At 40.8% G+C, this 15,589-nt stretch overlaps 1 protein-coding gene across 1 annotated transcript in view; it reads left to right on the top strand.

Moving 5' to 3' along the window:
- The window catches only part of RNF150 (ring finger protein 150), a 129,981-nt gene that overhangs the window by 66,545 nt on the left and 47,847 nt on the right, over positions 1 to 15,589 (top strand). Inside the window, exons 2-4 of the mRNA XM_026106141.2 lie at positions 5,840 to 6,090; positions 13,993 to 14,064; positions 14,487 to 14,569. Of these exons, the coding sequence (XP_025961926.1) occupies positions 5,840 to 6,090; positions 13,993 to 14,064; positions 14,487 to 14,569 (406 nt within the window). The remainder of the gene's footprint in view (positions 1 to 5,839; positions 6,091 to 13,992; positions 14,065 to 14,486; positions 14,570 to 15,589) is intronic.

Here is a 15,589-nt window from a genome sequence, read left to right as displayed (position 1 = left end):
CCTGACACACACACTCTTCTCCCCTGGAGTCTAGCACTGCCTGGGGCTTAGAAAAGTTAGAGGCACAGGCTGTTTCTGCCCCAATGCTTTCTTGTTTGTCACTGGCCAGGTGACAACAGGTATGCTTTATCCTCTCCAGCTCAGAGGGGCTTCTAGGCTTAACTGGACCTTTGACTCCGACCCTGCTAGTTTCACTGTCCATGATTTGACTTAATCTCTCATCTGTCCAGAGGGAGATTCAACTTTCAGTTCCTGGTTAGGAATATAAAAGCAAGTCTACAGGTTGAGACCAAAGGTCCATCTGGCCTGGTATCGTGTTTCTGATAAAGGCAAACAGTAGCTGCTTGGGCAAGGAGATAAGAACAGGGTGAATATTTAGACATACACCCACAGAAAGATTCTTTCAGCCTCCAGGAATTTGCAGTTCCCAGGTGTCTTTTGTATTTAGTAGCTCTTTGATGTTGTGGAACACAAAGAGCCTATCTTTTAACCCCTTATTTTTACATGTGAGGCCTTTCCTACGTATTTTATAGCAGCTGTTTTTCTTTATGAGCCTTTGGTGGAGAACCCAACTGAATACCTTTGAAGAACCTGATCTTTAGTTGCCCATATCTCTTATGAAAGCTCACTAGAAATTGGTGTCCTTTGTCGTCCTCTGGCACTGAGACAGTTTTATGCAAGCACTTGCAGATCACAGTTTGTAGTCATTTCACCTATGATATACTATATATTGACTATGTATTACTGTTACTCGCTATATATTGCTGTTCTCTTTGCCAGTTTGTTCTGTAGTCTCCTTTGCAGGTATTTCAATTTGAGACCAATGTAGTGCGTGCCTCTACACAGTTCCTGCAGGGAACTGAAGAACAGTTCCTGCAGGGAATAGTCCTCTTACCCAGTTTGGTCTCTTACATATAATGCTTCATAGTTGGCCTACGCATACTCCAGGACTATCTTTCTTTATATATTACGCTGCTGCTTCTCTGGAATGGGAGAAGCTCGGAAATCAGCTGTTGTAAAATATTACTTTGGTTGGCAAAAATAATTTTTGAGTTCACAAAGTTGTAATTTAAGCCTGTGTTTATTTGTAAAAGGTAAATTAAAAAAACAGGGATCCTCTGATGATCTGGCCAATTATGATTGTAGCGTAAGGTGTAACAATTTCATTTCACAGAACAACTAAGGTTGAACTCTCATTGGATGGTCTTAAAGACTTGATACCCCTGTTGCAACTGTGAAAACATTACAACAGAACAATTTGCATAGTATTAAAGCTCAATTGAAATGCTATCTGATTAACCTATATACTATTTCCCACATAATTTAATTTTAAAGAAACCCAACAATTATAAAGCAATAGTATTTTCAAAGAGAAGAAAGAGGAAAAGGTAGTATCTTTTAATAGTCCAACAAACCATTCTTAGTTATATCCTTAGACAACTACAGCACCGTCACCATAGATTCCTCTTCATTTTCTTCACTACTGATTTTTCTGCTGAGTTACAGTCTGGAGAAAAAAGATACAGTTCTTTAAAACATAATGGCCATGCTGTGCTCCAATTTTGCTTTAAAAGGCTGCACATAATCCAGATCATACCGTAAAAATCCATTCACACAGACACACACAGCAGCAGTGGCTATGACAGGAACAAGATCACGTGGTTGGCAATACAGTAAGTCCTTGTACAGAACAAGGGCTGCTGAGCTCGCGGGAAGTGGAACCGCCAAATTGGCTCACGCAGCACAGGGTTGGCAGGCGGCAGTACCCACAGACACAGGGTCTGAGCCCAGAGGAGGGGGCTCCAGAGCTGAGCCTGTTCGGGTTGTGGAACTGTCCAGATCTGCAATTGTTTTGCTTTTTTCCAATAGTCGGTAGTTACCAAAATCGTTTCCTAAAAATGAGATTATTTCTTCAAGAGGTAAAGAACGAATTGGTGAGGTTCCTGCACCATTCTGTGACATTTCTGTTCTTGGCTTCCAGCAAAAACCAGATACTGAACTGGACTGAACACTGTCTGATTTCATCAGGGCAACTTCTGAACTCTAAAAGACCATTGGAGTTTTTAGTTATGCTTAAATCTGACAAGGAAATACTTCAGTGCCTGATTTTGATATACAACATAAGAAAAATCCTTATTTGTATCTTGATAGGAAGTCTTAGAGAAGACCTGTATATCTCCCAAATTGGAATTCTACTCAAATAATTCAATTAATTATTTCTCTGAGTCCTGGCTGTTGCCAAGCATCAAGAATTAAATCTTCTCTTCTAAAATGTGTTGGAAACATATCACTTTTTAGAGCCTCAATCAAAAATTGACAAAGCATTAAAGAAGCAGCCTGCCACTACTGGACCTGACTGCTAATTAGGAGAATAAAGGACCATTTTAAGTATCATCCCTGAAGCTCCCAGAGCAGAATCAGCCTGTGGCCAGGGTGGAAAATTTACATATATCTTCTGGCTTCAGTTTTTCAGTGCTTATTCTCTTTCTAAAGGAGGTAAAATCTGTTCATTTCTTGAGATTTAAGAGTTACAAAAGCCACTGTTATAGAACTGAAGTCCTTCTCCCCTATCACAAGTGTACAGATTGTTAAACTTGAAACAGTTTGCTGCCTGGCATACAAAGCATCCAAGCTGAAGTGTATTTCCACAGACAAGTGCTGGGTGGAGGAGGAAGATACGGAGATCATCATCAAGGACAGATCAAGTATTTACCTAACTGCACACCTTGCTATTGACTCTCTGACTTTATTGCTCCTTCTCAACTCTGTCTTCCACCACAGGTGGCAAAAGACAGCTGGAGCATGCTGCAGACTGACTGACTATCTCTCCTCACTCCGCAGTTCCTCCTGTCTTTAGTCGGCAGCAAGATGGGACTCCTTCTCCGGCACATTACAGTGAGGAGGAGTTCAGTGTGATCCCCATAGGAAGGTATCATGCCTGGGTGATTCAGTATATTACGGCATATTAATTCCAGAGCGACTCTTTTGAAGTGAACAAAGCAGCCACAGCTTGGTATGGCTCTTCTGACATTAGCGGATTAGCCACAGGGTTGCCCATTTGTCCCGGTAATCAGAAAACAGGCTGAGTGGATAGGCATCTTTTCAGCATCTCCACTGTCAAGCCAACAATGCCCAGGCCTCCTGAATGCCCACCGATGCAATGCCAGTGGCATTCCTGCATAAAGCAATGATATGCATACTGCCAAAGCAGAATAGCTGCCTGAAGATTAGCAGTACATCATGTATTTTTCTCCGCTCAAAAATATTTTATTAGATGAATATGCTTCAGCAAATTAAAATGACTTAAATCATCCCAAATGCCTGCAAATTGTACCTTACTTGTTTTGTTATTGGCGCATGAAGAGAGAACATTGATAGGTTAAGTGTTTCCTAAGCCAAAGAAGAAGAAAATCCATTCACTGCAGCCTGAATACCTTTGATTTATGAATCTCTGATTCCTCCTGACATCTACTTAAAAATTCATGTCAAACTCTGCATTAATCGTGGACAGAAAAAGAAAAGAACCGTCTTAGGTAGTAGAGCGCCACAAAGTGTAGTTACCATTGTGCATGTGTGTATTGAAAGGATCATATGCACTTAACTCATAAGGGAGGCATCTGTACATACTAACAGATACTTTTTTGGCCTGTTGAAACAAATATATACTTGGACATAGAACTCTTAACTTTGATGTCTGATTACTTCTCTCTGTTCTTTTATTTGTATAGTTTCTCTGTATTTTGGTACTCCGCATATATCATTAGATAATGCAACTGAGAAAACACAGGCATTTTGTTATATGGGTGAGGAAAAGGGAGCAAATTAATTTCTCGTTTTTTTCCTTTCTTCCCAATATTGGGCATATTTGAGATTAAAAACTTAGCTTGGTGACTTGATTGATTAAATAACATTCGCTATAGCATGTCAGAGAAATGATAGTAAACTGAATTAAACTTAAAAAAAAAAAGTCATTCTGATTAACATTTGTTGCCAATTTGGTTATTTTTTCCAAGAATGCTTCATTTAAAATGGTAATTAGCTTGCAATTGGAATATATTAAGTATTCGAGTAAATAAAAGCCGCTGTTTTCCTCTTGCAATAGCTCTGTCTTCTGACTTGCCTTTCTAAACACAATTGTATTTAGCATATGTACAGGGCAATGTATTTACTCTAGTATCTTGTGTTTTACAAAGTATCTTAGAAGTCTGGAGGTCAAAGGTTGCAGCAGAACATGCTGGCAGTGCGATGTAAAGAGGCAAGAACAGAGAAGGGACACGTGTTTGGCTGCAGTCCTCTTCAAACCACTTATGCATCCACCAAGAGCAGATGACATATAGTTACACTGTAGCTTGATCAGCAAATGAGGTGTTAAAAAACAGGGATGAGATTAGACTTAAGCAGGATATCACAAGTTCTTTTGTCCCTCTTTCTCATTCCTTTAATACAGAAATACAAAGAAGACTGGGCATTTTTGTGGGGTGAAAAGGAGTGCAGTGTTAAGAATCCTTACTTTATTATTGCATGAATATTAATTACATAATTCGATAGTTAAATATGATTCGCAGTTTGTAACATGTCACATTTGGCCTGTGTCCATTGTATACAGTTGCTCACAATATATACTAAGCTATATTTAGTTGAACAGCAGCATAATTAAACAATTAATATATTATATTTTTCCACTGTAATTTTTTTAATCTCTCTCCCATTTGTATAGGCTTTCAAGCTACATCATTCGTGTCAGGTTACAGATCATATTAAAGATAGTGTTAGATATCCGCACTTGTCCAAGTGAGTGGGTCAGAATGATAGCTTTTGAGAAGAGTTGATGAAGTTCATCTCAGTATTTTTGTTCTGTGGGATTTTTCCCTTTGGGTTCTTTTTGGTGGTGTGTGAAGTTGTTGATTTAGTTTTCTTGCTTAGGAGGAATTTTAAGTTTTTTATTTTTCTTAAAAAAAGAAAAAGAACAAAGGAAGGCATGTGAACAGTTGAAAAACATAAGCACTGCTCCAGACCATTTATCTTATTGACTGCAGGAAAATTACTGGCATAGCACATGATCAGTGCCCTTCTCAGCCACTTTGGGACTAGGCAAACTCTCCCTGGGCCATTAGGGTAATGTTTGAATTAGCCTTTGGTAATAAACAGGTATCAGAAGTGTTGCAGAGGTAGATTGATTTTGGCTGCTCAAAGTGGGCTCTTATTAGACAAAAACAAAAGGGAAATAGATGCAATTGATTAATGCTTTATGGAAAAGTATCAATAGAAAGGTGAAGTTAACACTACAGATATCTAAAATTCTTTTGACCTAGTCAAATCAGTGATTTCAGCAATTCATTGACTGGCTTATTCAAAATCAGGGAAACATTATGATGTCAAGTCTCACAAGAGGAAGAATGGTGCAATTCCCAGTTCTACTCCAAGACCTGAGAGAGAAGAGTTCAGATCCCAGCTTTGCAGCAGATTTCTTGTTTGAGCAGAAACAGTCTGTCTGGTGGAGGGAAGGATGCTGGCTACAGCACCTCTGCATTTCTGTAGTGGTTACATCAATATCCTCTAGATACACCTCAATAGTACTGGAAAACTGTGTTTATGTCAACCCAGGAAGCATGTTTTGCTTATCTCACCAAGATTAGTGTACAGAAACATGCTGTGTAACTGGTTCTAGTTGAAACCATCAACAAATTCATCAGACTTACCTCTTGATGAAAACTAACAGAAAAAAGGAGTGCTTTTGGTCACTGTTTTGCCTTTTTTGCCATACCATGTCCTCTTGTCATTTTCTATGTGGCAGTCACCATTTTCACTTAAGTTTTCTTTTCTCCCTCCTGTATGACAGGTCTAGAAGATGTTGTAGCAATAATGATTCCTGAACCCAAAGGAAAAGAGATAGTGAGCCTCCTGGAGAGGAATATTACTGTGATGATGTACATAACAATTGGAACGCGCAACTTGCAGAAGTACGTCAGCCGTACCTCCGTGGTGTTCGTCTCTATCTCCTTCATTGTGTTGATGATCATCTCACTGGCGTGGCTGGTTTTCTATTATATTCAGCGATTCCGCTATGCAAATGCCAGAGACAGAAATCAGGTGAGCAGTATTCCAGTGGGTATTCATGTTTCTGAAAGAATTTCCATAGGATTCAGATTGAAATAAGTTTTAAAGTAAAGTTTGGGGAAAATATGAATGTGTGACAAGAAAAAACAAGAAAGAGTGAAAAGAATGGAGATCTAGAAATGCCAGTATCTGATAAAAAGCCAAGACTTCTGGCAAGGTAGATGATATTCAGAAAAAAAAAAAAAAAGAATAAATATCTAGTGTATATATCATGGCTTTATTTCTCCGTGCAAAATACACAAGAAACCAAAAAGATGACAATGTTTCTTAGCAAAAAGATTCCCATGGTACATATAGCCAAGTGACATAGAAATGTATATAATTAATTAATAGGATCTAAATGATGAGTACGAAACAGTGAGGTAAGTGAACGTATGTGTGTGAAGCCTAAGTGAAGAGAGAAAAAAAGAATAGGAAGTGTTTTCATTTTAAAGCTTATCCTGAAGGGTCTTGGGCTTGGAAGGGGAATAGATGCACCTGTACATTTGTCAGTGATCACTGAACATGTAAGCACTGTAATGATAGCCAGTATTATTAAACCGTTGCTTTTCTTTTCAACATTTTGTCCAAAACCCCTGAAAGAGATACGAAACCTGTAGCACTGGACAGCAACCAACAGCATTGTGTGAGGGTGGGAAGTTTTGCAGTAGGTCATAAGTTCTGGCGTCCTCTGGATTTATAATAATAATAATAAATTTAGTCTTCTCTTGACTGGATGCAACTATCTTAGCAGCAGCAGAATTTGGAAGGTGAGGCTTCTACATTTCATTCTAATGTTACAGTAGAGAATGTTATCGGTGTATGAAATCTGAGGAGATAAATAACCATTTTACTGCAGAAAAAAAATGCACCCTAAGTCACAGAGATGTTTCTCTACCCTTAATAAATTACTGGCTGGGAAGGGGTTGCCTTGCCTGAAGAGTTAAAACTGAGTCTTAATAATCATTTTGTTGCAGAGAAAAGTACTGTCACGCTCTATAATGTGTACTTAGTTTATAGGGATCCCTCACCCACCAATGAAATTCAGACATCCTCAGTGTTAGAGAGCAGCTGCTGTGTATTTACAGACAGAAAGAATATATTTTTCTTTTAAATATACAACATGAGATTTTGGATAGTAAGAATGTAACTCCCCTAGCTGGAATTTGCACATCACTGGCAGCACATTTGCTGTGACTGTAGTGGCTGTGATAATTTTTAGATGCCTTGGCTGCAAACATGTGTACCTAATTTACCTGTGTGAGTACCGTAAGCATGCTTTCAATCAAGTAATTATACAGGCAGATTAGCAGTGTAAATATACATACATAAACGTCAAACTGAGCAAACGGAGCTCACTTCAAGTAATATGCTCTAGTTTAGAACTGATAGGTTTATGCGTTCAAGCCGATTTCCTTTTCAGTATTTTCTTTCCAAAGGTTGAATGAGACTAATGTGTGTACAAGCAATTGTCCTGTGCAGAGGTTTTAATAACCCTATTCTTAATACTAGTTCTGTTCTTGAGAAGCGTGGGAAAACAGACCTCAGAAGAAATTATTTATCACTAATTTTCTGCCAAACCCTTAATAACATGGAGCTAACTATAATTTCTTTATATACTTTCTTCACTTTCGTCTGCCTGACAGCTCTTCTAATTTCTTTATTATTTCTTTCTTTTCTTATGAAAAATGTTAGTGATATATATGGACAAAGCTTGGACAGCTGTGTTAATCGGCTTTAGTTTTTTTACTCCTGGCTGTGGAATATAGTAATGTAGATATGTAGGCAGCTGTCAGAAGAGCTCACCTTGCTCTTGCCTTTCTCTGAGGGTTATCTCTGTTTCCCCTAAAGTTCTGCTTGCCTTTTCTTTGATGCATTTGCTTGTAGTGCAAGGATGGAATCATAAAGTTCTGTGTTACTATCCTGGATATTCTGATATATACAAGAGAAATGGTTTGTGTTACTTTGCTGGTATATAATTTAGAACACTGTTCTTTTGTCATTGTGCTCAGAAGCTTTTGGATTATAACGTGCGTGTGAGTCTGTCTGTATGATGGTACTGTGCTTTCTTGTTGGAAAGCCGTGCATGTGTTGTAAGCACCTTCATTGCTGGCAAACTTTAGGAGAAGTGTTTCCTTTCCTTTGTATTTGATGTACTCCAGATAAACATTATCTGAGGGTAAAGCTGAAATGTTTGTATAAACAGAGCTTCAGATGAAGAGGGAGCCAGCTGGCCAATTTAGAGAAAGTGCTATCAGTTCCTACCCTGCAGTGCAATAAAATCTAACTGTGTGAACTGGCTGCCTTGCTCTGTAAGTGCTAAAAACTGTGACTTATTTATTAGAGTTCAGTTAAAAAAAGAATTTAGTTAAACTCATTTTGACATCTAAATGGTTTAAAATCCCACACTTTCAAAACAAGGGCTTAACCTACACTTAACCTCTGTTAACGTCTGTCATGCATATCCTTCCTAGGGCTAGCTGATAACCTGGTTGCCACCAGGAGCAGTTCAGCCTGGCTCTCTGCAGAAGAAACCTTAGAGTCAGTAGTCTAGGCATCATGCTGAGAGAAGAGGATGGAGGGGCTGACTGCAAAATAAGACTGGAACAAATTTATCTCTAAACAGGAGGCATGTTGCAATATTATAGGAAAGCAAGATTTCTGAACATCTTTCCTTGATCACTCTAACAGGTCTCTCTAAGTCTTCCACTCTTCTTCTTCCAAGCTGACTCACTGCAAAATAAGTCTTCCTTTCCTGACCAAGGTGGTGTCCTTTTGCCAGCCCTCCTAACTGCCTCTGTTCCCTTGTCCTTTTGTATATGGTAACCCTCCTTTTCAGGTCCACTTCTCTTCTTACACACCAGGTAGGTTGCCGATCAGTCTGTAATCCCAAAAGGAACCAATTTAATTACCTTTCCAGAAACAAGGAGTTCAGCTAGTAAGACAGACAGGTAGAAAGACTGAAAAATCTCCTGTCATCAGGACCCTGCTGATGTGAATTCATGTCGATTAGCCGGCTAGCTTTTTCTAGAGGCCTTTATATACATCCACTCAAATTTTTCATGCTTATTACTGAATAAAAAGAGAGACAGAGAGACAGTTAGACTGGGTGTCAGGTCCCTGTGGGCATGAACAGGCCTTACTGACTCTGCCCACCTCGCCGGGTCTCCTCCTACCCTGCCCAGCCCCAGGCCCCCATTTCAGCCCAGCCTGGGGCTGTCAGTCCGTGCACTGCGATACTGTAGCAGTGCCAGGCTCCAGCCCCACCACAGCTCTGCCTGGCCACGGGCCCTACTGAGCCCAACCTGTGGGCTGACCACTCAGTCTTAGCTCAGTCCCATCCCCATGGCCCTGCCCAGCCATCGCGTGGCTGGATCTGACCCTAGTTACCCTCAGCAGACCTGATCCCAACCCACAGGCTAACAACCCAGCCTGGCCTCGGCCTGGCCCCATCACTATGGATGTGCTCAGCAATCGCTGGACCTGATCCTGACTCTGACCTGCAAATTGACTTCCCAGCTTGACCTCGGACCTGCCCCATCACCATGATATTATTGCCTTATGATCTGGAGTCTTAGTTGGACCTGGCCACTAACTCCAGGTCTGTCCTGCTCACCTTGCTCAGGTGCTGTGGGACGGGCCCTGGCTGCGAGGCATGCCCTGCTGGCCATGTTATCTCTCTCAGCTCCCAGCTCCCTGTCCCTTAGGGAGCAGCCAGCCCTCGTCGCACCCTGACACTGGGATCATTTCCCATGATTCCCCAATAAGATAAAACCTGGGCGTACACCTTACACCTTCTAGCACCACCACTGTCCTAGTGTGCAAAATCCAGGTGCATGGACCAGAAGGGAGACACAGCTCACCCCATATAGGTGCCTGGTTTTGATGGGTGATGAGCCAGGACTGCAAGGCTTTCCACTGAATGCCCTCACCAATTTGTCTAGACGTAAAGTTCCTGGGAATTTCTGCAGTGAAGCCCAAAACTGTCTTCCAGTATGGGCTTATGCACCTGCGGTCACAGGTTATAGTTTCCTATGGTCATGGAAACTATGGTTAGAATTCAATCTTTATTTTACTACATTTTATTTTTAAGAGTATCTCTAGCACAGATTACTGTGTGGTACATTTGAAGGTAGAAGGTGGGTAGTAATATTCTCTTTGGTTGAAAATCTAAGTTGTTCTCTACTTTTTTCACTAAATAAGATGGCCAGGAAGTGCATGGTTGCCCAGATATTGTGCCCTTTTTAAATAAAGAGGATTAATAGGCATAAGGAAAGCACAGGCAATCTGCTTCCTCAGCAGCTTGTTCTTGGTGCCCTGAGTAGCCTTCCTGAAGATGAGACAGTTTCTCTGTGAAATATTTTGAGAGTTGTTTGCATCAAGAGACATTAGGTTCTAGGACTAATTAAAAGCAGTCCAGAATTATAAAACAAGCCTGGAAATAATTCAGCAAAATGTGACTTGCTGTCTGAGCCCTGTAAGAGCCAGCACATAGGATTTTTGTTGTTTTTTTCTAATCCTGTCAGTGTGTCAGATTTCGTATTTCACCAGTAATACTAGAGTTCTTTCTGTCATCTGTGAGCCACGAGATAGGAACATGGAGAGGGAAAGATATTTAAGTTCCGGACCAGCTGACAAGATTTCTTGTGTGTTGTTTCTTCCCATTGACTTCTTAGTAGGAAGAAGTTACTGTAAAATCATTTTGAAACTGACTGGGATCCATGAGTTTTGCAGGATAGTTGAAGCCAAAGGCAGTCATCTCACTGGGGCTGAGAAGGGTCCTGTGTGTCCTGTGTCAATCTCTAGGGAAGGATCTAGTTTAGTACATGACTGGCAGTGTGTATATGTCCAGCAATGCTCTGGTGGTAGGTCTGGTGGGCTTGGATGAGATTTTGGGCCATTAAAGAGAGGCACCATCCTCAAAGTAGTCTTGGGAAGGATTCCTTGATGAAGGAGTCCGCGAACGTGATCTGTGGGACAGGCGATGTGTCTGATAGCTCATCCTGGTGGTGTGCTTTGTTCTGCACAAGGCGACCTCTTCCCTGTAGAGGTGATAGTTTAGTAAGGCCATTAAGACAGAAGCATTTACGATTATTTCTCTTCCACATCTACTGACATCTACTTCCTCAGGAACTGCCAAATGATGGTTTCCATACTACTGTCTTTTGTTTTTAACTAGTATCACCATCTCCACAAGACCATTGCATCTGATACCCTTAACTCTTTCCAGTCCGATACTGAATGTCACAGCCTTGCTAATGAGATTATGGGATTTATCATTACCAATCTCTAAGCCTCTCTTTAAACCCTTAAACTATTGTAATGCCTCTCCTCTTTTAGGGACATTGATTGATTAGCGATAGCTTGGATTTCATTCAAATAGAAGAATCCTTTGAAAGTATGACTTCACTCCAGGATATTCCTGTTTTTTCAAAAACAAAATAATTCTCATTTCTATTTAAATCATGAACTTGTCTATTTAAGATAGATAAGAGAAAGCAAACATGAAAACAAGCAGATCAGAGTTGTACATGAGTCTTTAATCTTGTCCTTTCCCCTTGAAGATTGTGCAAAAAAGAGCTGAGACATTTCATTAGTTTAAGTAATAATAACGATAAAAAGGAATCACAAGGAATTCCTGAAACAGGACATAATGGCTCTTGTCCTGCTGTATGTTATCAGCCTGTCTTTGATTGACATTAAAGAAACAAATAGCTGGCAAGAAATGTTTCCAACTCTTGCCTGATCCCTTTATTCAAGGGAGATTGTGAGAAAAATGTACCACAGATAAGATGTTGTGTAAGCACAAGGTACTCTCTCACATGTAATAATTAGTTATAGTTGAAAGCTTGTATGTAAACCTCATATGATAGCCAAGATCTTTTTCACCTCTTAAGCTAGGTCTGAATTTGCTGCCTGCTTTTAGTATTGCATGGATTTTGTCACTCTTCTATGTCTTTCCAATCTAATGTTTGCTCTCTGAATTACATTTGGTTATTTTAATTGAATCAGAAGAACAAAGTGGTAATTTATTAATCATGTCTGTATGATGATTAGGTCCCAACTTACAGGCTACATCCAGCTTCTTTCCATTTTTGGCTTTAAGCTCTTGCCTCTCCAGCTGGAATCCCTTCCCGCTGAAAGGACCCTTTGAACTCCAGCACAGTCGCTATTCCAGGCCTGAAAATTTGAATGTCTTCTGAGTCACCAGTGCTCCTGAATCTCCCTCCTAACAGCACTTGGCTGTAACAGCTGTGGTGGATGGAGAGGGAAGGGTAGTTGAAGAGAAGAGTCATTTACTGATGGAAAATTGGGATTCACTAAGAGATTCATAAGCTGCTGTGCAAACCATAAGAATGCCTCCAAGGAGGTGTTACTGCATGACCTATACAAGACATTAGCAAACTGGAGAGAGCCCAGAGGAGGGGCCATCAACATGGTCTGGGGGCAGGAGCACATGATGTAGGAGGGCTGGTGGATGGAGCTTGTGTTTGTTAAGCTAGGAAAAGAGAAGGCTGCGGGGGATCTGACTGCAGTCTTCAGCTGTTTCAGAGGCAGACTCAGACTCTTCTCAGAAATGCACAGAGAAAGGACAAGGGTAATGGCCACAAATTGCAACAAGGGAAATTTACATCTGTTTGAATATTAAAAAAAAAAAAAATCACAATAGGAGTAGTGAAGGACTGGAACAGGTTATCCAGAGAGACTGTGAAATCTCCATTCTTGGAGATATTCAGATATTCAGAACTTGACTGGGCACAGCCATGAGCTCTGACTGAAGTTGACCTGGCCTTGAGTAGGGGATGGGAGTACCAGACCATTCAAAGTCCTTTCCAGCCTGTGCTTCTGTCTCCAGATTGCCTCACTGTTGGGTCAGCACAAGTGAGCAGCAAGTCCGTGGAGTGATGATACAGGCACACGCACAGTAGCATGGGGTGCAGAGGTAGCTTTGCTGAGCTCTGATTCTGGGGACTGCCCCAAACTGCTCCCAACCTCTTGCAAGAAGCAGGCATCTCCAGCTTTAACTTTTGAGAACAGGGTGTTTTGCATCAGGCTGTTACTGCATACTGTACTCCTAAGTGGCTGTGTGGCTGTGATGCTGCCAGCACAGTAACAGTGTCTTGGAAATATGGGAGAACAGTCAGAAATGTCACACGGTATGCAATTCATGGTTCGCTGGAGAGGCAGATGGAAAAGAAAAGAAAACACAAATGATTATGTGTGGATAGGATGTGACAGCAGGACTATACAGCACTTTCTCTGTAAGAAACTGCAGATGCTTTAACCTCATTTCTATACCTTGTGTTACTCCTGTAAAGTAGGCAAGTTCTGTATTGCAGGAGAACAGAGAGGAAGATTCATATTTTTCACAGTTGTCAAATACCTCAGTTTCAGCACTAAAAATTTGGGGATCAGGAACTGGTCCTGGAACAATAAAAGAATAGAAACCAGGAATCTTGAGTCAGGTGTTCACTCTTCTTACCAGCCCGGGCCTCATTTAATAATGTATTTTTTACAAGTGTAATTAAAAAAAGAGAGGCAAGAAGTAGGACATCCAAATAGTTAACATATATATTGCTACTCACTAGAACAGTAAAAATGCTGTAGTGTAGGATCATGGCAGGCTTGTGTGTAGTCTCCACTCAAACTGCATTATAATAGCTTTGCCTCATCAGCCGTAGGTTACCAATGAACCTAGACTACTGTGTGCTTTTTCTTAATAAAAGCATGCTGCTTCCCATGTTATACTGACTGACCTCATCTGTTTACATTTATGCAGCATATCCCTGTTTCATGTACAGTTGTTTCAGATTATTAAGAAGTCTAGAAACAAAAAAGGTGATGATTTCTGCATGAAGAGATACTCGTTGCTTAAGAGCAAATTTTATATTACAGCGCCGGCTTGGAGATGCTGCAAAGAAAGCAATCAGCAAGCTGCAAGTCAGAACAATCAGGAAAGGTGATAAGGTAATTTTTCAAATTGCTCATTACGAAATGGATCTGTGCACTGAGGATTCCTTCAGACTACCAGAACAAAGAGGCAGAAAAGAAACGACGACTGCTTTATAAGCTAGTATGTGTCCTCCAGGCAGGGGAGGAATACTGGTAAACAATTTATGGATGGATTGGAGCAGCGGGAGACAGAGGTAAAATTATACAAAGATGCTGAAAGTCCTGAAAGTACAAATATGCTGATTGAATCTGCATGCCTCCCTGGGCAAGCTTGCAATTGGATGCACGTTGAAAATCTGACTTGCTTGTCTTCAGGTGTATTACTATATTTACCACATACATCAGTGACCCTTTAACTTTGTCACATAGCCCCTCGTATGAAGAGATTAGCTGACAAAATCAGAGAATGAAAATGATGAATGTTCTCTTTGCTATAGGAAACTGAGCCAGACTTTGATAACTGTGCTGTGTGTATTGAAGGCTACAAGCCCAATGATGTTGTCAGAATCTTACCTTGCAGGTAAGTTAACATGAAGGTTAGGGGCATTTTTAGCTCTGACAGTCTCTCTGCCTATCTTCATCTGAGTATCACTCTGATGGGATGACCTGAGAGCTTTGTGGGCGTGAGGGGGATTGGGGGCGGCGGGGGGGGGGGGGGGGGGGGGGATTGTTTTGGTGTACTCAAAGTCTATTCTGTAAAGATACCTGAAATGTTTCTTTTTTTCTTTTTGAAGTGGAAGTAGTATTAATAGTGGTGAGAGCCATTTAGCCTGAGAACCTGAGTTTAGCATGATAGTCAGAAATCTTGTCTAGTCTGAATTTTTGGCTAAATCAGATGATGCTAGCTGTGCTGAGTTCTCTGGTACCAAGAACAGTTGTCTCTTTTCTTAGGATAGTAGTGCCAGAAACCTTTTAGTGTGGAGAGAGTTATATGTGTATTATAAGACTTTGTAGCTCAGGACTGCAGGCTGCCATGTCTGGATATGTAACAAAGTGTTCAGCAGGATTTTTAAACTAAAGGGCTTGATTCCTCTATTCCTCCCCCTGGTTTTATACCAGTTTAGTATAACTGACTTAGAAGACTTTACTCCTGAATTCAAGATGAGCACTGGGCACAACAGTCATAGGGCCAGGGCAGTCTATCTGTTCCCCGTGGAGCCAATTCTTCTGCTATCCTGTGCTATGACCAGATGCTGGGAAAGGGATGACTTCTATCAGAAAAACAACCGAAACCAGAGATACGCTGAGTAGAAACAGGAAAGCAAAAAGGGAATGTGACAAAGACCACATTTTTTGTTGCTTCAGTGAAAATATTACCAGGCATGTGGGACATGGAGCTGAAAAGACCTTTTGGGGTTGTTCTTTCTCTTTTTTTCCCCTTCACATGAACATGTCCTGTGCAGCACATGTGCTCACAGTGATGTGACACAGGAGCACAGCCTCTTGCCACCCTTAACAGCTATATTATTCTCTCTGTGCTGTTGTATTGTCACCTGTGGAGTGTTAGCTAATGTGTGATTTCTCTAGGGAGATCAGTTTC

Source organism: Dromaius novaehollandiae, chromosome 4, assembly GCF_036370855.1.
Source record: "Dromaius novaehollandiae isolate bDroNov1 chromosome 4, bDroNov1.hap1, whole genome shotgun sequence".
Taxonomy (NCBI): domain Eukaryota; kingdom Metazoa; phylum Chordata; class Aves; order Casuariiformes; family Dromaiidae; genus Dromaius; species Dromaius novaehollandiae.
Note: the sequence above shows the minus strand (reverse complement) of the source record. Positions and strands in the feature narration are given on the sequence as shown.